Below are 25000 nucleotides of genomic sequence, written 5' to 3'. Positions count from 1 at the left end.
CTCAGCATTAAGAAGGCAGTGCTCTCTAGCCCTAAAAAATTGCTGACCCAGCCCAGTTATGCCGCAGGGAGGGGAGAACATCTCACCAGCTGCCAGTCAATCCCTGCTTAACTTCACCACTGACAGAACTATTTTGGGTCTCCCAGGAGCTGCAGCTCTGAATTCAAAGTCCTTTTCCACCTTTTTCTTGCCATCAGCAAAGTTTCCCTGGGCAGTAGCAGGATTTGTCCCAGCTGTGTGCTGCCCAGGAGCAATGGGGACATCRTCCTGCCACCACCAGGGTGGCACCTCCTTGGCTGCCAGCAGAGCTCGTGCCACCTGCACAGACAGTGCCAGTTCTGCCAGGGCACAGCCCCTCTCTGCACCTCATTAATTCATCCCCAGCACCCAAGGGCAATTCTATAATCTTCTATCATCTTCTATCATCTCTCACTTCCTTCCTGGCACAGGTTGTGCAGGTGGATGGCCAGGTGTGGGTGGGAGAGCAGGTGAGCACGGCTCACACACTCAGCCTTTTGCAGAGGGAGAGGTTGCCCACAAGGCTGAGCACCCCAGCAAGTGGAGCAAAGCCACGGTCCTGCCAYGGGAAATCAAGGCAGCCTCAGTTAATGAGGGAGCCTCGTTAGATCGGGGCTTTGGGGGGCTGCAGTGAGCAGGGCTGGGGGCTGAGAGCCAGCACGGGCAGATTTGGGCTGATGTGCTCACCTGGATTCTTGCAAAGGAGATGACATTCCCTCGTTACCTCATCCACAGCTCCCCCAAAACCTCCATCAGTGCAAAGGGGGAGCAATGAGGTGTGTCCCCCCCAGCTGTCCCTGCAATGCAGCAGCTCACAGGGCAGCACAACCTTTCCATTTCAGCTCAGGCTACATTCCCCAGCCCGATCCCAAAGCCCACGCTGTCCCTCCCTGCTGCTCATCGCTCTGGACCACCCTGACATGGGCAGAGGGGAACCAGGCTCAGACAGCCCAAATCACGAGGTGACCAAACCTCTGCATCTCTTGAGTCCTGAGGCAATGGATGAGCCTCAAATGATTGATTGCTCTGTGTGGCTGCCTCTGTCTCTACCTAAAATTTGCACCTGTTACCTGATTTTTCATCAAATTTGCCATGGTGATGGGCATCAGTGAGGATAAGGAGCTCTCCTCCTCTGTTTGTGCCCCTCAGTGGGGCTGGCACACACCAGCCACCCTGGGAAAGCCACGAGCTCCCAGAAAGCAGCTCCCCCAYGTTCCCCCGCACAGCAAATGACAGGTTTGCTCCCTCTTCTTATTTCCCTGTGCCAGTAAACACAACAATAAATAGCAAGCTGCAGGAGGCAGATGATTGTGTGGTGAAAGGTGGAAAACATCTAAAAATGATATAAAGCARGGAGGAGAATAGGAAGAGAGGGCTGTGGACTATAATCTCTGAGGAGGAGGAGGAGCTGTTTGGCTGGGGAAAGGCAGCAGAGGCATGGAAGGTTTTCCTTCCCACCCTGCAGCTCCTTGCTCCAGGTGATGCTCAGGTCTYGTCCACAGCTCCCTCTTTGCAAAGGTCCCCAGGAACAGCCTCAGCCTCCCCCAGCAGCCTCAGCCCTGGGACAGGAGCAGGGGCAGCATTGCAGGGGTTTGGACCTTTTTAAAAACTCCTGAGGAGCAGGGACACAGGGCACGGACACATTAAAGCTGAAGAGAGATTATCTAGCTGCCATTTCAACACGCTGGTAAATCAAAGTCGATGGAAGCCATATGCTCTGCTGGGAAGCATCCATCTCGTTGCCAGGGAAACATCCTTCCCGTTTAAAATGGCAGGCAAAGGCTTGCAAAAACCTGTTTTTAACCCCCTTTTCTCAGGCATGATCCAAGTSCCCCAGCAGCTCCCCCGGCCCTGCGGCATCAAGCTGTACTGCTGCCTGGGAGAGCTGCTGCAGCTTAGCCTGGGAAAAGGAGAAGGAAATAGGGCCTCTCCCGTGGGGTGCAGAGGAAATCAGAGCCAGCCTGAGAGCAGTGAGAACCTGCATCAAATTCCCAGCTTGCTCCCAAGGCAGCTTCCACAGTTCATCTCTCTGGAAAAACAGTGAATTGCCCGCCTGGGTCACATCCAGCAGCTCCACTCAGGGATGGTGCCTGGGACAGGCACACACAGATGTGCCCAGCTGTGGGGCAAGACCCTGCTGCAGCAAGGGAATGACCAACAGCAGGGCCACGGTTGGGTTTCTGCTGCTCAAACCATCTCCTGCAGCGCTGCAGGTACCACCCATTCCTYACAGGCAGCAAGCACGGGTCTGACCTTGGGAATTACGGCAATCTGCAGCCAGGACTGCAGGCTCCCAGGAGCCAGGCTGAACCAGCAGTGAGCTCAGCAGCTGGCTGGAGCCTGCAGCTGGCCCTGGGTCTCCTGCTCTGCATCTGCACCTTGTCCTGGCTCCCTGTGAGCTGGAGGTGTGCTCCTTGCTCTAACACAGCCGGGCTGGTTTGCCGGGGTCTGTGTCAGCTGCGGGAGGAGGAGGTGATGGGGATGTGGGAAGGAGCACTCCCAGAGCACCATTTATCATCTGGCACCGTGGAAGGCACGGCAACAGACACTCTTCAGCCTATTAACGCTAATGAATCTGCATGGGATTTTGTTTTAAACAGAAGGCACAAACCAGTGCCCACTGGGACAAAACTGGACATCCTCTAGCAAAGATGTTGCTTCTCTGTGTTTATCTGCCACCTGAGCCTCTCATGACTGTTTTCTCATAGAATCACAGAATGGTTTGGATTGGAGGGGATCTTAAAGATCACCTCATTCCAACCCTCCTGCCACGGGCAGGGACATCTTCCACCAGACCACACTGCTCCAAGCCCCATCCAACCTGGCCTTCAACACTTCCAGCCCCTTTTTCTTTAAACTGCTCTCCTTTACTGTAAATCCCATAGGCAGATGAAGCCAAAACCAGAGCATTTTCTATTCTGATAAGTAACTATGCCTTAAAAACATTTATAATGGAGATCWGAGACAATATTTAATAATTCAAAAYGTAGGAAGGCCTGATGGGATAAGGATACATGCTGAAGGTATGGGAAATGGTTGTTGCAGCTGGAGGAGGGAGAGACTAGGGTTACAGCCTGGGGAGCAGGGATGCTGGATTTTTATGCTGCAGGCATCCTGTGTCACTGAATTCCTCTGCAGCTCAGCTCCCAAACTGCAAAACGGGGTGATGATTCCCCCAGCACAAAGGGGCACAGCTTAAGGTTAAATCCAGGTCTAACTCAAGACATGTCCACGGCCCTCAGGGAGCAATAAATCCTTCTGGAGCAGCACAAAGCCTGGCACAAAACCACTGCAAAGCACACCAGCRAGCAGGGCTCACATGGACCAGAGCCAACACGGCATCTCAAACACCAGCACAAAGCACCCGGGAGCTCACAGGASCAGCATCCTCCAGCAYAYTGACCCCAGRGCATGCCCAGCACCACAGACAAGGGACTGCTCCTCCTCTGGGCAACAGCTCAAGGCATTTCCACAGCCCTAAACCCCTTTCCCGGATGCTGAGCCCGCGAGCAGACGCYGCAGCACAAATCCCCCATCAGGGCATGGTGCTCCTGCCAGAGCCAGGCAGAGTCACCTTCACTCGGTGCCACCGGAGCCAGAGCTCCCTGGACACTGGTCAGCCAGCTCTGAGATACACTGGGGCTGTCTGGGAATTATGTCAGCGGGCACTGTAAATATCCAGCGGCCCTTTGATGATCCCGCACGCTCCTCACACCTCCCGCTTGGCTCGGAGCCCTGTGTGTGCTCTGTGCTGACAGTGACACAAAGCACTGAATGGACAATAGCCAGGTAGTATCTGGAGCCACAGCATCCTCAGGCTGCTGCTGAGGCAGAGCAGGAGCAGCTCTGTCCTGGTTGTGTAACCCGGCCCCGCAGGACATTCCCCATAATTAGAGGGCCTTTCCCTGCAATCCCACAGGGGCTGTGTGCTGCACTCATGAAAGGATGCTCAGAGCTCAGCTTCCTCTCCAGCACATATTTTCAGTCTTCCCTAGAAACAGCAATGAGCAAGAGGAAGCAGGAAGGAGGGGGAAAAAAAAAAAAAAGTTTAATTAATCTTCATTTAATTTCTGCCGTCTTTTAGCAAATGGAAAAGAAGCGAGCAAGCCCTGTGCTGCCTCACTGGGCTCCACCAACCCTTGTGTTTCCCAGATGGGATGAACATCCCAGCAGCCAGCAGGGAATGCCATCACAGGGTCAGGCTTGACTCTGGTCACTCYCCCCAACACATCCCACATGGATGTGGCTGCAGGGTAGATGGGTTTCACCAGAAACAGATGGGGAGGCAATTCATTGGCTTCATGAATTTCTTCATGGGGTTCAACATTTCTCTAGAGCAGGCTGGGGTTTGGGCAGGCGCTCCCTGCCAAAGAGAAGGCGGTCTGCAAAGAGAGGCAGCAAAAATGGCAGATTCAGTGGAGGTGTTCCCCAAGCTCCTGCCTATGGACGGGTCAAGTCCAGGCAAGATGAAGCCCTGAATTATTAGCAGGTCTCTCCTGGGTCTGGCTATTCCAAAACTTGAGTGGAGATCGAAGATTGGGATATGCCCCACCCACCTGTAGATGTCTACAGCCCCACTTCCCAGCAAAAACAGTAGGATAAAAACAACTTTAGAGTCCCATTCGCTTGTCTTACTCAGACACTTTCCCTATACTTACAACCTCAAATTATTTCCCCCATACTAAGATTGATTAAAATCATTACCAATTTAAAACCAAGTTTTATACCCTACATGGTGTTATCTAAACTGACAGAGGGCAGGGTTAGATRGGATATTAGGAATAAATTCTTCCCTGTGAGAGTGAGGAGGCTCTGGTACAGTTTGCCCAGAGAAGCTGTGGCTGCCTCAACTCTGGAAATGTCCAAGGCCAGGTTGGACAGGGCTTGGAGCAACCTGGGATAATGGAAGGTGTCCCTGCCCATGGCACAGGGGTGGAATGAGATGAGCTTTAAGGTCCCTTCCAACCCAATCCTAAATTCTTCTATTTATCCCATTAATCTACTGATTCCCACTCTAAGCCTCAGCAGTTCTCTCTGTGCCCTTTAACATGGCTTGAGATGCTCCCACCACCCACAGCTCCATCAGGGGAGTGCAGGCTCTGGGCTTGGAGGGGCAGCTCAGAGAAKGTTTCAAATTACATCTGTTTTCTGCTGCAGAAAAAAAAACATCATCAGCTACAAAAGGTCAGCTCTGCAATTCTTCCTACCTCTCATTAGCTGGCACGGTAAGCGAGAAGCTGCTAATTAAGAATAGCATTAAAAACATCTAGATGTTAAAAGAAAAAAAAAATGTGGAGGAGAAGAAAAATTCAGTGAAAAATTCRGATAAATTACAGATAAAGGGAATTCTCCTTCTCTCCAGGTCTGTTTCCTTCCTTACAGGAATAGCCCTAACGATGAAAAAGGCCATGAGAGAGAAGTACATCCCCTCCCCACAAGAACCAAACCATGAGATCACATTAACCAAGTTTCTTTAGTGCTGATAYGGATTAAATGCTTCGTTCCCTCAGGCTGTGGAGACACAGCCCTCATGAAGTGCCAGCAATTGAGTTCAAGACATAATGACATGAGGACTTGTCCCTCTGGCTCAGGGTGATGCTTAATTGGGTGTGAAGTCAGCTTTGGGATGAACATTGCCATCAGCATGGCAGCTCCCCAGAGGTGCTGGGTGAGGGGCTCTCCTTCTGCCCCAAATTCATGTGTCCTTCAGCCCCAAATTCGTGTGTCCTTCAGCCCCAAATTCGTGTCTCCTTCAGCCCCAAATTCGTGTGTCCTTCAGCCCCAAATTCGTGTGTCCTTCAGCCCCAAATTCGTGTGTCCTTCAGCCCCAAATTCGTGTCTCCTTCAGCCCCAAATTCGTGTCTCCTTCAGCCCCAAATTCAGACAGGGCAGCTTTCTGCAGGGCCACCACACAGCCATGGGGGGTGTTGGAAGAGGCCCATCCTGGGAAAAATGTCCCAGTGAGATTCCAGCTCGGGCAGGGTGTCAGAGGAGCCCATCCACACCTGCCCTGGCACCKCCAGCCCCTGCTCTGATACCAGMRCTGAYTTACWCACACTCARCACCTCATCCCACTGATCAAAAAYCCAACASCAYCACCAAWCCAACCCCTGGGGAGAACAGAGGGYACAAATCCCACCTCCCCCTCATCCATGAGCCCCTGCAGAGCAAGAGCTGCTCCTGTACAAGGACAAAGAGCATTCTCCAGACCCCACGAGCTGTCCCAGCATCTCCACACCCCAAGATGGACAAACACCCCATGCAAGCTCCTACCCACGCTCCAGAAAGCCATGCTCCCTCAGCCAGGAGAGATGGGATCAGCAGCACCAGTCTTCCCAAGGATGGAGCCAGTTTGAGGGTTGGTTTTGTGGCTCATTCAAGCCTGGAGTCTTTATATAGTGTCAGGGCAGGATCCAAAAGCGGAAGAGAGACACCCACTCCCAGGGAGTGTAACACACACACTGAAATAAATAGCTCCCTGCCTAAGGGGATGACTCAGGGATCTCACTAGTCCTTAAAGCACAAATCACCGCTAATAAACCCCAGAGAACTTGGAGGAAGGCCTAGCAAGAGGTCAGCTGGGCAACACTTGGCTTTTCCAGCCTTGCCAGACATAAAGGAAGAGGAAGGATGAGCAACCACTGGAAAATAACAATGTCCAACGCTGAAGCAATGGTCACACCAGCCTAAGCCCTTCCTGCAGTCTACCTGCTTCAAGAGCAAGGAGCTGTTATTGGGGAGACGTTTCCCTTTTCACTGCCTCTCCTGGAAGCACTCAGGCTTAGCCACCATMTGGCTTGAAGAGGCAGCAGAGCCTCACTCCCTGTTTGTCCAGCTATAATATACAGATATTTACATYTGCCTCTTCTGCTCTCCTCTTGAGTGAAAGATGGAGTGCTCTTACATCCCTTATTATGTTCTTCAGATCAGGTAACGAACCTCCCAGCAAGCATCAACTCAATTAATGGCCGCTTGGAGACTCTGAGCAGAGCACAAACCCATAAASATGCAGGGGAACGTCTCCCAGAGCTGTCATTTCGCTGCCACATTTCACACMCCAACAGGAGGGAGTCAATAAGAGCCATTCACAGCCCTCTGTGTGCTGCATCTGTAACAAGCAGTGATATCACAGCAAACTGTCCCTGTGTGGGTGATCCATGGGAAGATGTGCCACCTTCGTCCTCCCAGCCCTGCYAAAGTCCTCACACCACAGATTCTCCACAGCCAAAACCAACCCCACCTTCCTTTGCAAAACCAAGAAGCGCAGACAGAAACCAACCCAGCAGTCCAAAAACCAACCAGGCGACAGGAAATGCTGTTAAAAAGAAAAGTGGAGCAAAGAGAGCATTTACCAGCAGTGCTCCCATAACTATTTTATGTCTTTTCTTGACTGCTCAACTCGCCAACACTTCCATCAGGGCCTGGCTCTTTTTGACTTCATGGACAGAACAGAAGCTTGTAGACTTCTACTTCTATTAGGGGTGCTGCAATACTAACAGAATAATATTTTCCCCTTTCTATTAATTTTAGCTATTCTTTGGCTGATTTYTTTTCTTTTTCTTTTGCACCCCATATTAATTTTTCCCACCACATCAAGCCAAAGAAAGAAAACAAGAAACACACACAGCATGTACCCAGACACAACCTACTGCCCTCATACAGGAGACACACAAGGTGCACACGAATCTCCCTCAAATCAGGATTTCTGATAGTTTATTTTTTTCCTGGCATCGTGATAACTTCATGGAGAGTGACAGGCTCTCTGTGGAAGCTGCATCAGGAGTGTCTGCCCTGCTGTGCTCATCCCTTGCAGTGCGTGACAGCAGCTCCACTGCCACCCCAGCCCTAATTTGCTCCCACACTGTCACCTCCCCAGGGCTGGCAGAGCTCTAAACGAGAGAGCAGGACTTCCAGGCAGATCAGGGTTTGTTTACAAATGAGGAATTTGTGAATGCCTGGGAAAGACCCTCCGGAAGGCAAAATCTGTCCTGAAGAGAGCAAGCACCAGCCACGAYGGGCTGCCAGGAAGTTCAGATGGAGAGTGGCTGCCTCCTAACCCAGTCATTCCCTCTGCCTTTGCCTGTCCTCCTGTTTSTTKTCACTGTCCCACCCTCCAGGGGAGRCAGTAAAWCCAGGAGGATCTCTGAATGAAGATGACAACTGGGCACTTCCCTCTGAAACACARCTGGAGCTGCTTAAGAACCACAACCAGTATCAATGGTCAGCATCAATCAATCAGTGCCAGTATCAATCAATCAGTTCATTATCAATCAATCAGAATCAGTATCAATTAACCAATATCAGCAGTCATTATTCAAAGCTCAATTACTTTGTGATTTCCCCCCAGTCCTGTGCTGCAGATCACAGGAGTTGATCAGGGTTTGCTACAAAGGTTCCATTCTCAGAACCACAGAATCCACTCCTCCAAGGTGGATCTCAGAGCCAGGTCGCCCCATTTTGGTGTGGATCTACCTGCTGGAACGTCCCAAAACAGTGTAGTTCTGCCTTTGAACAGCCCAGTTCCCACAGGCTGTGGCAGAAGGTGGGAGATGCCTCAACTCAGAGGTTTKCAGTTTGAAATCCTGCTCTGTCTTCTTTCCTGGACTGGTCCCACCCAGATCTCAYTCAAGATGTGCAAGGAAACTGAGGCTCCCTCTGCCATCAACAGAGAGAAGTGGGCACCCCCAAAAGGCAAACCTCCTGTGGGATTTCCACGAGGAATCCAGCACATATCTGAGCATCACCAAACTCACAATGAAAGCCCCACTCTACCTTAAACACCATTTTAAGTGCCAAGACAAATCAAGYGGCTGCTCAGTCACAGAGCTTGCACCCAGCAGCCCCAGTGATKCTGATGTAGCTTTAAATCACCTCCCCTTAGCAGAAAGAGGGAGAAGTGAGAAGATTCCAGAGGTCTCCTTGTTTCCCCTCTTGGAAAAGGCGGCTCTTTGACATCCAACCCACTCAAAAAAAAAAAATCACTGTATGGATGCTTACCAACACCAAAACTTTTCCACACATCTAAAAAGCGCATTAAGAGGCTGGAGCAATGCCAAGGAGAGACCAGAGAGTTCTGGAGGAACTCTCTGCTTTCCCTCATTTATTGGCARTTGTACAGCCAAGAGCCCCCGAGGCTGTAAGGAAGCAGAGCCCTGTGCGAGATACTCCCCATCAAACACTGCGAGTAATTACCTCAGTGCCTCACAATAAATGCAATGACACCCCAAAACACCTCCCCTGTCAGTGCCACAGGAGGCTGAGGCTGCAGCTTACCCAGGGTAAGGCCACCAGGAGACCACGGGGGGAGCCGAGGTCACCACGGCTTCAGGGACACGGACAAGTTCACACAACTGACCCACCACAAAACCTGCTCTCATTAGAAKAAAAAGTTACATTGAAATATCTGCTCCTGCAGTCCTGGTGGAAYCATCTTTTGTCATAGGTGGCTGCCAAAAAGAACAGGTCTTTTTGTCTTGCAAGCAGATTAGGAGTCATTTAAATCCTTGGTGGTGGAAGACCCTGTGCCCCTGTCCTTGTGCAATACCTGGCTTTGTCATCGTGTGCTCACTGGTCAAGTACATCTAAACACACWCTAAATGCATTCTAAATACCTTCATGAAACTCAGTTTGGACCACCACAACCATCTGGTTTTGCAATGTTCCTTTTGGACCATCAGGAGCTAAAAATCATTGTATTTTCCTCAAGAAATGWGTATCTCAGGGCTGGAGACTCCTCACTTTGATATACAGGGACATCACACCAACAGGGACAGGCCACAGACAAAGTTTAATTCTTTATAGGAACCACTCTCCACCTTTCTCAGCTCTGCCATATCTGTTCCACAGGAAAGGGGACTTGCACATCTCCCTGTCACCACAATTTAACGAAGAATCTGTTCTTCAGGAACTACGAAACCAGTTGAGAATTTGGACTATCTTAAAAAGGGTTATGCAGGGCTAAGTGTTTGCTACTTAACTCCCAAAAGCCAAACACTATATTTACATGTTTTTTATCCTTGTAAGCACCATTGATGCCTGGCAGGCAAACTCTCTGCCCTGCTCATCCCACCTTTCCACAGGAACGACTCAGTGTCTCACCCTGTCATCCCTTCCTTCTGCTGCAATGGAAAAAAAAAGTCAGAAAACCCAATTTTTGTAGCTATATGTCTTTGGGCTATGCTTACCTTCCCTTTATTACAAGATTTGGGGCTTGCTTTTTGGGGTTATTCCCTTTTTTAACACATYGAGCCATAGCAAGGCTCATCTGGCTGAGGGTGAGGTGTGTTACAGCACAGAAAGGAGATCACCCGGTGGATCAGCTTGTTTTTAATTTCCCTAATGTCAGTGTGGGGTGAATGTGACGGCTGGAACGTGACACATTCCACTGAAATCGGGCTGCTCCCACCCAGCTCTGACTAAACAGATGGAGAGGAGCTTGTGAAGGAAGCACTGGGAAGGTGCCCCGGTCCTTGGGGTGGGCACAACCCCCAGCTCAGGGCAGAGCTCTGGGGGTCAGAGCCCAGCAGGTTCATTGAGCTGAACCCAAGAGGGAGATCTGCACCAGCCCCTTCATCCCACCCAGCCTGGGGGTAAGAAGGAGAATCCAGGAGAGGTCACTGAGTTTGGAGACATTGTACCTGCCACAGCAACCCATGCCATGACCCCACCGCTCCTCATGGTTTGGGGATGGACAGTAGGGACAGTCAGACCACTCTGACCCCAAATTCTGCTGTAAGAGATTATCTGGRAATGGATCTATGTGGAATAACCGTGTTTTATCAGTCTCTAAGCAATGAAAGGAGTCACAAAAGAGGCCATCTCTGCACTGAGAAAAACCCTGGAACTCCAGAAAAACACCACATCCACTCTCCATGCTCCCTATCCATGCCAGGACACAGGCATTGCTGGCAGGACACTCCAGAGAGAGAGGTGGCTTGCCTGGGTGAAAAGGGAAGAGCAAATGGGATGGTATGAGGAAATTTTAATAKAATTAGACAGGGAGGAAATGTTGCTCCTTATTATAATTTAAGTCCATGCACTTGCTTAATCAACTAAATGTATGGTGCACAGTATGCGGATGAAAAATGCACCCAAACTATTTTTATCCCAGTTAAAGGGACACGTTAGGGTTGTAAATTCTAAGTAGGAAATGCAAGAAACATTGGTTCCTGAGCACTCAGCTTTAAAAGTGCCTGAAACCAGGCTGTTTTCTTTGTTTTCTTGCTCCAAAGGCAGTTCCTTCTGCAGCTCAGAGACCAAACCTGAGGGACCAGCAAATGTGTCTCCAGATATATCAGACCATGGGGGTGCCCAGGGCAGGTCCCTTGCTCAGGCTGGCACAAAATACAGTGATCCCTCCTGAAATAAGATGGCAGGTAGGGACAAAAAAATCAATTTCAAGCATTCTAGCCCTTTCTGAGCACAGGATAGGTTACAGAAACCAAGATAAGAAGACTAGGAAATAAAATTATTCAGAGAAATAAAATCAAAAAATTTCAGAAGCCAAATTCCAAATGCTGTACAAAGAATTACCTTGAGATCTAAGTGCTGCTGCACCCCTCAAAAAGCCTGACCTGCTCTTTAGGCACAGCTCAGCTTTTCAAGTTTCAGCTCAGCCTTGAACAGAATGAAGCCATGTGCTTCATCCTTAAGGATCTGTCAGAAAAAAAAAATGGTGGAGAGGGATAGAAAAGAAGGATGCTGAGAGAAATACTGAGAGAAGGTGAGAGATAGGGGAGGCTCAGACCTCTGGGAGTCAGGATCCACCTCCAGCCATGCTCAAAAATGGGGCCCACCAGGCTCAGCTGCCCATGGGATTGTGCAAAATAGGTATTATAAATCATATATATCCTCCACACAGCTCCCAAGAGCAGGTCACCCAGTTGTGTCAGTGTAGGAAGAGCTATTAAGCACAAAAATGAATCATAACACAGAAATATAAAACTGTGCTTTTGCTCACAGAGGTAACGGCGCTTTTGGAGAGGCAACATCTGAGATGAGACCGGGGCTGGGGGAGTGAGAGATTCCCTGGTTTGAATTTCCCTGATTTCTTATGCATGAAATGGTGCGAAAGGGAATGAGCGACAGCAGGAAGAGGTGGGGAATGAAATCAGATGGATTGGATCTAGGATGCAGCTCTGGAAATAAATGCAACCTGCACAGGCATCTCGAGGCAGAGCATCAGCAGCAGAAGCAGCCTGGGAGATGGGCCTCTGCAGGCAGGAATTTATCAGAGGGACTCTCCCATATTTATTAAAACATCTCTGTGCTGGGAGTCTCCATGGATTTTGTCTTGGCTTTGGGTGCAGGAGCTGCCTGAGCAGCCCCAGAGCCCCTCCACGCCTGGAAAGGCAGCGGGGTCTGTGAGCATCTCCAAACTCAGCCCTGCAGCATCACAAACTCACAYGGGAAATAAACCTTCATCCAGTAAAGCCCCTGTGAGCAGCAGGAGCAGGGAAATGGGGGTGCTGGCAGCAGAGGGGCTGACTGAGCCCAAACAGAAGCAGGACAGAGCACCCTCCCTCATCCACAGCCTCCCTCAGGACTCCSGTTCCTGCAGGATGAGGGGAAAGGTGTTTTAGTGCTCCAGGCTGTGGCACAGAATGGGGTTTGGGGCAGGAGGAGACAGAGTGACCCCAATAGCACAGGCAGGGCACTGCGCTGGCCATTGGGACGTGGGAATGGCTCCAGCTCTTCCACACAAACTTTGTGACCTTGAGACAGTCTTGTCATCCTCCCACACCTTTGAACAAGCTTTTTATCTGTTCTGTCTGCCTGCACCACTGACTCGGAGTTACAGAAACCATTCCAACACTCACAGCCCCGGCACGGGCCATGCCAGGCTCACCCGGGCAGCAAGRGGGGGTAACAGATGCAAGAGTTTATCCTGATAACTTTGAAGTTTCCCACATCCTCCAGCTCTTCGAGCTCTGTAACAGCAAATTGCCAAGGCTAAACCTATCGTGTGTACAGTACAGAAAATGAGTTCATAGACAAAAATACACTGTAAAACTTCTTCCCAATGCACTGTAAAACAGTAACCATATCACTGATGCTTCAGAGACATTGGTGCAATCACCAGTTCAGCCCCGAATTCAGCCTCCATTTCCCAGCAGGTGCATGGGTGGGGGCAGAGGCTGTTTCTGCATGGCTCCCTGCGGTGTCACAGCAGACACAAGTGGAGTCACAAGCCCAGAAGGAATGCAGCTGCTCGGGTTGGGGTGGGGGGGATGCAGCTCCGTGGTGAGAGCCAARGGGCACCAGGAACAGCCTGGCACTGGGAACGGGGCAGTTTGGGGTCACCCTGCTCCTGCCCTGGAGCATTCCCRGCTGCCCAAGCCAATGCCACCGCAGAGAACCAAACAGGTCAGAAGTTAAGACAGAGCAGCTGAAGAAGCCAAAGGTGTTTGTAAAGCCCTCCCAGTCAGGGCTGTTTGTCATTTGGGTTTCAGCCCTTCMGTCTCTGTCACTGTCACCCCAGTGTCCCCCAGATGGGTCTCACCCGTATTTAACAGCACACAGGGCAGGTGGCACACACCATCCCCTCCCTCAGCACGCTCACAGGTGATGAACCAGCGCACAGCGGGAGCACTTGGCCCTTCCACATGGTTCTGGAAGATTTTGTGACACAAAACACCCCACAACTCCAGAGGATGGGTGGGAGCATGAAGGGTGCTCAGGATGCCCAGCACTGGAGCTCCACAGATGCTCTCTCTTCTCCTCTCTGATTTCCCCAGGGAATGAGGGTTCCTGAGGACCCCAACTCGCTGCAGTGCATGGCAAAGCTCCCCCTTCCACCCAGCCAGGCTCTCCCCTCTCTGACTGGACCCACCAACACCTCCAAGGAAGGCCTCAATGTACAAAATGGCTGAGGAACAGAAAGCACATCCCAACTCCTTATCTTACAGCGGCGTAACGGCAAAAGGATGGAGAGGGGGAGAAAAACCAGAAAAGGCCCCAAAAATCCCTTTGCCGCGACTGACAGAGGCCCTGGCAATGAGGAAAAACACAAAAATGAAACAAAAAACCCTTTGGCACCAAGGGTAGAAGCACCTCAGCCTGAGCCCAGGCCTGCGGAAGAGCCCGGTGGGACTGTGGAAAGTCCCAGAGGGAAGGGAGTTGCAGTGACACCGAGATTTATCTTGACCCTCCCTTTGCAATCCTGGGAACAACGGGAAGTCATCTGCTCTCCTATGCAGCAACGCTTCCGAGATGGGAATCCTTCTGCCAAACGCGGGTCAGCTGGGCCATTTCTGCCCAAAATCCCGRTACCGGGGGGCAGATGTGCACCCGGGGATGCTCCTTTGTTTACCGCTCCGCTGTACAGGCAGGGAGCCCCAGACACTGATTAGCATTTCTTTCTAGACACATCTCCCATTCAGACGCTTCCCACGGGGGATGAGAAATACCTCCAGAACCCTGAGMGGAGCCCCAAAACCAACCCCGGCCCCAAACGGACTGCAGGCACCCAGCAGGCAAAGATGGGGCCGGGGAGGGAAGGATGCTGGGGGTGTGGGGGGGAGGAGAGACGGTGCCTGAGCAGAGCTTTTTGTTCCTCTGCTCACAGCATTGCTATGGTGATTTCAAGCAAGACGGAGGAACAGTCGCTACCCGTCACTCCCGCTGCTCCAGCCCCCTGCACCGACCGCATGAGCAGCCCCTTCCCCCGCAAGCGGGAGCGGGCAGGGGGAGACAGGGGCTCGGTGCATCGCGCCTCTCCTGGGAGCCACCCCCCGGCTCTGCAGGGGCAGCTGCGTCCCCCGCCCCCTTCCCCGGATGGCCATCACCGCCCCGTCCCCGGGCACCGCCTGGGCTGGGGCGAGGGATGCGGGATGCGGGATGCAGCGGCGGCCCGGCCGGCCGGCCCGACTGCTCTCGGAGAGGATGGAGGGGAGCGGCTCAGCCTCCGCCCCCCGCAGCATCCCCCGGGGCTCCCCAACCAGCCCTGGCACCCGGCATCCCTTCCCCGCGCCGCTCTGCAGCTGGAGCATCCTTCCTCTCCGGTGTATTCGTGGGGCTGAGGGGGCGGAGGAGGGCGCACCGAACCGGGGGGGTCTCTGCCGTCAGGTTTGCCCCCCACCCTTTTTACTCACACGTATGCGTGGTAAATGAAAGCCCATCCCCGCGGTCTCTCCAGYACATTGTAGAGGAAATTCTGCAGCTTGCGGTAAAAAGCATTCCTTTTGGGGGGCTTCCCGCTGCCCGACACCCCGGAGCGGGGCTTGCTGAGGATGCTGCCCCGCTTGGAGCTCTCGGAACCGGCGATGAGGAGCGCTCCGTCCCGGCTGGAGTCCGGGGCGCCCGGGTCCAACCCCACGAAGCCCACCTTGAGCTTCTTCTCGGCGGCGGGCCCCGGGTAGACGCCTCCGTTGCGGGATTTCTGCACCATGGTGGCGGCGGGGGGCGGCGGGCCGGGGGCGGCGGGGGCTCCGCCCGCGCTCCCCGCCGCTGCTCCGCGCCCGGCGCAGCCGAAGCCGCAGGAGCCGCTGCAATCGGCACCGCCAGCGCCGCCCCGCCGCCGCCCGCCCCCTTAACCCTTGCTGTGCCCCGCCGGCAGCAGCCTCTCGCGGTCCCCCCACTCCCAAAAATACGGGTTTGCCATTCCTCACCGCTTAAAATTAAAAAAATAAGCGACTCCAGCCGCGCGCCTCAAGAACTCAAGGGTCGGGCATTGTTCGCCTGAATGTAGGTCCCTCCTAAAGCAGGAGCTGAAATCCCACTCTCAAATCACGAAATTACATTTCCCCCTRCACCCAGCACAGTATCTGGTCCAAAATCCAGGCTCTGGCACCCCCCTTCAAAATGACCGGGGAGGGGGCTCCTCCTGCCCCCCGGAGGGGCTGGGCAGTGCCCGGCCATGGAGTGCCCATCCCCACCTCCCACTGGACATCACCGCAGCTCCACTGGACAATCCACACTACATCTCCTGTGTCCACTCGGCCACCAGACATCCTCACCTCTTCACAAATCCCCGTGTGCAAAGTCATTCCCTTTCTCCACGTTTCCCTCAGGCCCAGCCCTGTCATCCTGGCAGCCCAAATTCAGCCTCCTTCACGCTCTGAAACCCCACCATGGTGTGGTCACCAAGCTGTTTGGAGGCCGAGCTCCCAGAATGTCCATCTCCAGATGTGCTGACCATCTCCAGATGTGCTGACCCAAACCTGCCCTTAACACCCCACTGCTTACGGTCCAGCAGCATTTTCCCCCATACACCACAGCTGGATTCTGCCCCAAGGAATATTTATTTCCTCCTGACACACCTTCACAGCACTCAGGAGAAGACAGGTAGACTGCAGAAGATAGGACAGAGGTTCCTGCCCCACATAATTATCCTCCATGGAAAGTGTTGCAGTACATGGGAAGACCTGCAATCCAAAAAAATCAATTCCAAGATCATCAACCTCTCCCCAGTCACTTTTCCGTCCCTTGCAATCCAACAAATGACTGGTGATCTGTGAACTGCACACCTCTACATGCTTTCTGTAAGGAAAATGAGGCTTTAGGAAAAAGCTTTTTGTATGTAAATTAAATTGAAAGCTCAGATAAGCTTTCATCACAAATACCTGGACACAATGTTCATAGGGAAGCAGCAAAATTGTGGCCCCGAGTTTTATGGCTGCAGAAACCACCCAGGGCTGTGTTTCATTGGAAAACCAGCCCTGCCACTCTGTATTGTTGCCAGCTTTTCCTGAAATTCATATTTAAATGGGAAAATCATCATAACTTCTCAAGTGCACTTGTCAAGTCCTGGCTTTTTGGCCCTCTCCTAATTCCTCAGGAGGATCCCAGTGAGAACTAATGGATAAGAGGAGCACTGAGATWAAAGTTGCTGCCTCTCAGTCCCCAAACCCTGCCATGAAGAGCGAGCATGGAGCAGCCCTACATTTTTTATGAACAGAACGTTTCCTGTGACCCATATTCTCTCCAACACATGGCTGAAAGAGAAGCCATCTCTGCAAGGCAGGCAGAAAACTAAAGCTGGGTTAAATACTGGAAAAACAGATCTGCAAGTATGTCAGCGAATAAATTACTCAATTCAATGAGGGGCCATTCTATTCATTATTTGTGAACACTTGTAAGATCATTAGTGTTCTTTAATAGGGTGGCCAATTACAAATGTGCCTGGCACTAATGTACAAAGTGCATTATTATAGATCCAGTGACGCAGTCCCAAAGCAGGAAATATCCCCCTCCGCAAAAAGGCCAACAACAAACAAAGGAAGCAATTTTCAATTAACAAATTCAAGATTACAAATAGTCTGTGAGCCCTGAAGAAGAATCTAAATTCAAGGCATTCCTCTTTGCCTAATTAGTTGGTCATTCGCAGTGTCACRCTGCAGCACAGCCTTGGGCATCCTGCATCTCTGAGACAGAAATTGGGAATGGGAAAGGTGAGAGTGGGATTTCACCCCTTCCAAGGCATGGATGGGCTGAGGAAAGGCACTGTGTGGTTGTAGGGGCTGTCAGGGTTTGTAGATTCACTTGGGAGGGAGGCAAAACCTCAAAGACAAGGAGGACCTTGAGAGAAAATGGCATCAGGGATTCCCTCCTTTTGTGAACAGAGCAGTCCTTGGGAGGTGGAAAAGGCCTGAAATTGTGGATGAAGGTGGGCTCTAGCCTTGCCCCTTCTTTCATGTCACCTTGGACTCTTAGGGCATCTGTGACTCCTTTTTTATAATGTTCCATGGGTTGGCACTGCCAGTTGGAGTTGAGTGCTCAGAAGCACGTGGCTTTCCAGTCCCCACACCCACATGGCACTGGCAGGAGCTGTCCCTTGAGTCAGTCCCCAGTCCCCAATGCCCAGTGCCTGGCCAGTTGCAGCCCTGAGAGGAGCAGCAGCCTCTGGGAACAAGGGGAACACAAACACTTACCCAGCTGTGATATCCTGCACGGAGCCCRCAGCAGGTAATTTGGGAGATGAAGTCACTTGTGTGCCACTTCTGCTGGGTGGCAGAAGACAAGACACAGCCATTAACACTGGGAATTAATGAGGTATATAAAAGCAGCAGTGGGAAGGTGCTTTTATCTGATCCAAGGACATTAYGTCTCCACAAACAAACAGAATTACTGAGTCAGTCCTTTGCTTTCAACACTGGTGATGACTTTAAAACACGAACACCATGGCAGATAGCTCAGACCCTGGAGGTAGGATGGAGCCATCAATCCATGTTAAGATACAGAAAGTCCATGCTCTGTCCCCTGGCAGTTTTTGAGATGTAGTAAGAAATGACTGGTGTGAAACACGCAGAGTGGCTCCAGGGATAAATTTTTGCCTGAAACACTGAACGAGAGCCCTTTGCCCATCCCCACCCAGCTGGTGGTTTGTGTGAACTGTGCTACCCAGAGCCTGGGTTTTGTCACTCACAGCTTTCTCCCAGAGCTATTTTCAAACCCTAAAGCAGATGGCTTTACCTCCCCTTGTACAGGATGCTGCAACATCCCAGCAACACTAACCTGCCAAGGGAAAAGACATGAACAGCTTGGTCTTTCTGCACCCAGTGTCCACCCAGCTCTCTCTGCTTCAGCTCCCCCTCCCCTCCCACCACCCCATCCTCTTCTCTGAGCAGAAAACAGCCCCCAAGAGTCCCTGTCTATTGATCATTCATGTCTCTTCCCTGCTTGGCTCTTCCCAACACATTTTGACTGTGAAATCAGTGGCCCTGACCCAAGAGAGGTTGGTTCATACAAGGACCTCAACCTGGAAGGGGACACTTCTCCAGCATAAGGTGGAGCCCTCAGGGGAAAAAGCTGTGGGAAAGATAATTCCTGTGCACAAATGGACAGATCTACAGGWTTCCAAAGGAGAAAGGTGAGTGTGACATTCCTGGCTCAAATAGAAGGTGATGCTCAGCCAAAGTTTCCACATTTGGGATGGGGAGATGTGGGCACGGCTGTAGAGGATTTGCAGGTGGACATTGGTGCAGAAGAACCACCTCAAGTGAAAGAGGGTTCCAGCTGGGCAAAGAGAAAAGGCTGTTCTTGGCAATCAGTCACAGCCACAGTATCAGGCACTAACTTTTTTAACTTTGTTTTTTTTACCACCTGAAATGAAGATGYGCCAGATGGTTTTCCAGTTCCGATCAAACCTGACAGTCATCAGTTTCAATGCTAATTAAGTTTCTATCAATTTTCATCAAAACTAGAAGGCCTGTTAGACAGACGCTCTGCAGTGGCTCTCTTCCTTCCCCCTCCAAAGGGATTTTAAAGTGTATTCTCATCTTTACCAGGCACAGGAAAAGATGCCCGTGAGGACGCCTCCCCTCCCAGTCACTAAAAAATCTTCAATCAGAATTTGCAAGCAACATGCTGATAAGAAGCCAGGATCCCTTCATCCTGCTGCTGACAGAGCTGCTTATTTTATATTACATATTTATTGGATGCAAAATTTCTGTGCCACCATCCATCTTCCTGCCCTGTTCTTAGACAGCGCCGACCTCATTGGAGGCTGCTCCAGAAAAACCCAGGACAAATCCTGCTGTGTGAAATCAGCTTGAGCTGCAGCTGGAAAAGTCTGGCTGCATGAACAGAAATCTCCCCAAGTTACTCTGAACTGACCTGGGGGACACACACGCTCCATTCTTAACTAGAATTTCATATTCCACYTTTCTAAGGGTGATTAAAATTGCTAAATATTAATTTGTGCTGTGGAGGCCTGGCTGTGAGGAAAAGCAGTTTCTGGAAAGAGCAGCTACTTGACTGGGCATGTGTAAGGAGAAGCAAGTGGAAAAAAAGCAAAGTTAAGGTGAATTCTCTCAGAACACCCACAAAACTGAAAGTAAGTGACAGAAAGGCCAGCACCCACCCCATTTCCCCATCACCTTTAGACTGCTCTGCTTGTGCCCTCTCAGCCCCCACAGACCTTTCCCCTGGCAGATCCCCACTGGCCACGTCTCCTTCCCCATCTCTGCTCTCCAAGATTCTGTCATTACCCTCCAGCTCCGTCTCCTGCCCTCACCTCCTCTGGGACCACGTGTAATAATTCCCTTTCTTCATTTATCCTGTTACCTTGAAGGTATTTTTAGCCCATGACCACAGTTGCCCCCGAACCTTCCTTTTCCCAGACTCTGTAAATTTAGCTCTCTTAGTCATCCCTCACGTCTCCCAGTGCTCACATCCTCCCTCCTGACCTCCTTGGGGTTTTTGGCTGCTCCTGCACCCGCAAGGGCCAAAGCCACACCGTCAAATTGCCATCACCTCAGTGCTCTTAGACCTCATCCYRCAGGACAAGGSWGCTCCAAAACCTCCTCMCAYACCCTGAGGGCCACCCCAARCTCTTTAGGGGTGACCACTCAGAGATGGAGACAATTTCCCACTAACAGCCCTTTCCCAGTGTCTCCAAATCTCCACACTGTAAAACTTAGAGCAAGAAAAACTGAGCTTGGTCTCACCTGGGAGCTCTTCCAGCCTTGCCTGGTTTCAAGAGCTTGGAAYCCAGCTCAGGACTGGCTCTGCTCCCAGGAAAGCACCTCCCAGAGCCATAACTGCATCCTGGCTGCGACCCAGTCCCACAAAACCCATTAGGAGCTTTGTTCCCATTCAAGCACCTGCCTCCCACCAACTTCAAAGCTGAATTGAAACCTGCATGAATATTTAGGGACTGGAGGTTGTCATCTGCAAGAAATAAGCCCATACTGAAATAGCAGATTCTGACACATCATCCCTGCAAGGAGGGGCGCATGGGATTGCTCTGTGCTTCATCCTGCCATGGAAGGGAAACCAGCTCAAATAAATAGGCTCCAAATGGTCCCAGATTGTCCTGRGTTGGGAGGGACCTTCTAGAGATAAACCTTGGTGGGTGCTGGGGGCATAAAAGGGGGTTTGGGGTGTAGGGCAGGAGATGCTGGGGCAGGATGAGAGAGGGGTTCCAGCCCTGTTGGGGTTACAGCACTCAGGGAGCTGTGAAGGGGATGATCCCATCTTATCCTCAGGGATGGGGTATTCCTTTGGGAAGAGCAGGGAAAGAGGGTACAAGGTTCTGGCTGGGAGGGTCCCTGCCATCAGGAGGGGAGCATCATGAGGAGATGAAAAAGCTCTAAACCTACATGGAGAAAAAAATTACTTTATTTTTTTGTTGCAAAAGATTTTTTATTTTTTTTTTATTTTATTTTATTTTTTTCTTTCTTGCTGAAATGTCAATATCTCCAGACTTGGCAAGTAAGAAAACCAAACCCAATTACTAAAATACTGAAAAGCTTTAAGGCTAATTATTTTACCTCTTTATTGTTGAGAGAGATTAAAAAAACCCTTTCAAATTAAAAAAAAATAAATCTGCTTTTCCATTTCTCCATGTAATTTTTTTTTTCCATTCCAAAAATGCTAAAGGAGGAATATTAGATTCTGACTTCAGTTAGGAGGGTTGCTTTTGATCCATGTTTCAGGTTGAAAAATGGAAGTATTCTGTTGGGAAGCTGCCAGGCAGACGTGGCTGTCTCCATGCTCCTGCCTCTGTCACAGCATACCATGTGTCATCTGCAAAGAAAAACTCTTGAAGTAACTAAATTCAGAGTTTCTCTGCACCATGGGCTTTTGCTGCAGGCTTCCTTCAGTCTTTYAGCCTGGACACCTGGGAAATCAAAAGAACGTGAAAGGGCAAGGGTTTATGATTTATTTATCCTTAAMCTGAGGTCCTGAGGAAAGCTGGTGTACGTGCATCTGCATCTCTCTTCCCTCTTTACTAACTGCAGAGCTTTTGGGCAATTTTTATCTTTTTTATTAAAGATAGGAGGGGCATTTCAGATCGCTTTGAGTGAGAATATGTGATGAGAGAGAGGAGAGAAATAAATCTCACTGCAGGAAGTGGTGATGCATGGGCACCATTATGATGGACATCAGAGAACCCACGGGATGCTTTTTAAAACATAAATCCACTAGAAAACGGWCATCTCTGGTTCTACTAATCATGAAATTGTTTCTTTGTGGGCYCGCTTGGGATCCTGTGTGGGAAGCACCTGTGAAACACCTCGGGATCTGGGTGTTGGACAAGGCAGGATCAAGCACGCCGGGCGCATTCCCCCTGGGGAAATTGCCGGGGTGCGACAATAGGGTGAACAATCCCTCACTTCCAGCCTGATTTTCATGCAGCCCCTGTTTTGTTCTCTCGACTTTGTCTTGCTCAGGCTTCTCCAAAGGCTGTTCCTGTCCTCCGGGCTCTCGGGCTGTGCCCTCAAAACCTCTCRTTCAGCATCTCTGTGCGCTCGCATTCAGCATCTGCGTGTGCGGGCAGAGCCGGGGAGGGAGGCTTTAACCCCGAGCAATGTCTGTAGCCTGAAGGAGCTGTTCGCTGGGCACAGCTCAGCTGCCACCCGGCCACAAGGACCGGTTCCACCTGGAGATGGGCTCAGCGCCCCTGCCCCGCTCTCTGCGCATTTTCCGTGTCCCCGTGGGGATTTACGGGCGGGGAGGACACCGGAGCTATTGCCGGCCATCGCTCTGACGGGAACCGCATCCGAGGCACCGCTGCGGCCCCATTAATCACAGCCACCTCCCTCCCTCGATTGTCACCGCAGTCCTTCAGGTCGGCGCTGGCCGAGGATTCCGCGCTGTGTCCTTGGAGCTGGCAGGGGTCGGAGAGGATGCTCCCATCGCACCCGTGTGTGAGAGGTGGCACGGACAGCAAACTCCCTGCCCCACACCAAAACCCGGCTCAGAAACCCACAGCCTGTGCCAGGTGACTGCTGCCACACCCTTCACGACCCCACAGAGCTGATACTTGGGGTTGTCCTGCTCTCCTTCGCCTGTATCCCCGTCCCAAAGCCTGGCTGCTTCCAGACTCATCKCTCTAAGTGCTCGGCCGTGGCTGGCCAGCATTGCAGAGAGCATTTAGCAGATAGAAGGCGTGAGAGTAGTGCCAGACACGGGGTGATTACAAATCATTTAGACCAAGCAAAACCAGGCCATCCTAAATTTGTAGGCAGCAAAGGAGTGTTTGTGAGCAGAGCTGGAAYGAGTTATTTGAAGATGCTGCAGTACCTCCACATAAAACCTCGGAGCAGCRGCCAAATGGTACCCGAGCAGAAGGGGGGGTCTGGCCCAGAGTTGGACCCTGGGCTGTGCTGTGGCTCTGATTTCTGTTCAGCTCAGCAATATCTCTGCACAGGGGAARGCTCAGCCAAGAGGAGGATGGGACATGGTGCATTGCCCTGGCCAGAGTGGCTGCTTTGTCCTCCCCCAGCTGCAGATGCACCTGAAAATGTAGATCTCAAACTGGGGGATGCAGTGAGAGGTGATTAAAKAAAATGATAAAAACCTCACAGTTTGGCCCTTGGCATGTTATAAGGGAGGGAGGAGGGCTTGGCTTGCCACCCTCCTCTCTGAATTTGTACCTCTGGGGCAGGATTTGGCCAAAGGCTGATGGACTGTGTGAAGAGGGTGAAATGGAAGCAGGATGGAGAGATGAAAACCACCCAGGCAGGAGATGTTCTCTGCCCTGATCAGCCTTTTCCCCCAAGTTCTGGTCTGGCCCATCTTCTATTAACCAAGAAGGTTTAATCTGAGAGTTTTGTGCCTGGCACCAAGGACACAAAACCCAGTGAGAACTCCTCAGCCCCGCTGGGCCAGGCACTGCCCAGGCTGTGGGGATGGCCCCAGCCCCATCTGCCCAGACCTGGGTGCCCAGCATCGTGCAGATCTGCTCAGGAAAGAGGCCAAGCCCGGCCCCTTGTGCTGGGGAGCAGAGCAGAGGCGATTCCCACCCATGCTGGATGGAGAGCTGCCCACAGGCAGTGCAGATTTGCAGGTGGAATGTGTAAGGACAAGAGAAGCACCTGCTGGCACACGAGGAAGGACATTGGTCAGCGATGAAGTCACTTTCTGAGGTCGTGTAGTCGCTCTGTGCTGCATGTGCATCATTCCCATGYCCACCACAGATGATTCAGCGTCTCTGTCACCAGCAGACAGTGGCAGGACCCCCTTGGGTGATGCCCTCTGGGAATTCTGGGCTGAAGGGCACTTTGGCCTCCCTGGCATTCAGTGGCATTGGCTTCCAAGGCAGCAGAAATGGAATGGGAGGTCAGGAGATCTTCATTTGCATTCTCCCCTTGTGGGGTGTGTTTTCAAACGCKCCCGAATTCACCTAGGATTTTGAGYCAGCATGAGACAGGCAGGATCTCACTGCCAGCGTGGGGTTAAGGTTCAGCAAAACCTGGTGACAGATGAAGGGAGCCATGGGAGAGGAGCTGCCCTGACTGGAGARTTTTCTGCGTGCCAGTGACGTGTGACCTGTGCTGGGTCTCTGCAGGGACCTGCCCGGGCTGACAAGGGGTTGTGGCTGATGCTTTAACTCCCCTCCAAGTGCAGAAGGGCAGCAGGAGGTTCAAATTCCCCCAGCTCAGCATCTGCAGCCTGGATTCCACTTGCAGTCTTGCAAAAACCTTATAAATTTTTTAGAGCAGCCGCGAACGCCTGCTGAGTCGGCCAATGAGCTCCGGTGGAGTAAGAAAACTTACCTTAAATTATTAACAGTGCACAGCCAGACACGAGGGTAGAGGTGGGAAGGGAGAAATACTCATTCCTTCATTTCCAGTGGATGCCACAAGAGCAGCCAGCACCAGGATTGGCAGAGGGGTCCATTCACACCCCTAAGGATGGTTCCATTTGTGGGATCATCCCTTCTCCATCAGGAAATCCCATTTAGGTATCAGTGCTGTGCTYGGGGTGTGCTGCACCATGGACACCCTTTTGGGAACAGGGTGCTGGCTCACACCCAGTCCCCACACACCTCCCTCTTCTCCCCTCCTCTTCCAGGTCCCTTGGGAACCCAAAAAACCTCTTCAAGAGCTGATCCCCAGCTGTACAGCACAGCCAGCCCTGGTGGTTTTTTACTTTCCTACAACCTCGAATAATTTTCCCCCCGCCAGCTTTAAATTTCAGGAAATACAACCACATTTGCAAACTCTGCTCCCCAAAGAAATGGCAATAAGCACTTTGCCGTCTCCCGAGGTTATTCCTTTKGCTTTGCCACGGTCGTGCTGCCTTGCCAGGAGCC

The 25000-nt window shown here is 51.5% G+C and overlaps 1 protein-coding gene across 1 annotated transcript in view; it reads right to left on the bottom strand.

The window, feature by feature from the left end:
• Window positions 1-15406, bottom strand: part of LOC130573462 (potassium voltage-gated channel subfamily KQT member 2) — a gene marked incomplete at its 3' end in the record, with an annotated part of 58550 nt that extends 43144 nt beyond the window's left edge. Inside the window, exon 1 of the mRNA XM_057365898.1 lies at window positions 15111-15406. Coding sequence (XP_057221881.1) covers window positions 15111-15406 — 296 coding nt within the window. The remainder of the gene's footprint in view (window positions 1-15110) is intronic.
• Between the last annotated feature and the right edge of the window lie 9594 nt (window positions 15407-25000).

Source organism: Malurus melanocephalus, unplaced genomic scaffold (assembly GCF_030028575.1).
Source record: "Malurus melanocephalus ecotype Western Australia unplaced genomic scaffold, MMel_1.1 scaffold_59, whole genome shotgun sequence".
Taxonomy (NCBI): domain Eukaryota; kingdom Metazoa; phylum Chordata; class Aves; order Passeriformes; family Maluridae; genus Malurus; species Malurus melanocephalus.
This window is presented reverse-complemented; position numbering and strand designations above follow the sequence as displayed.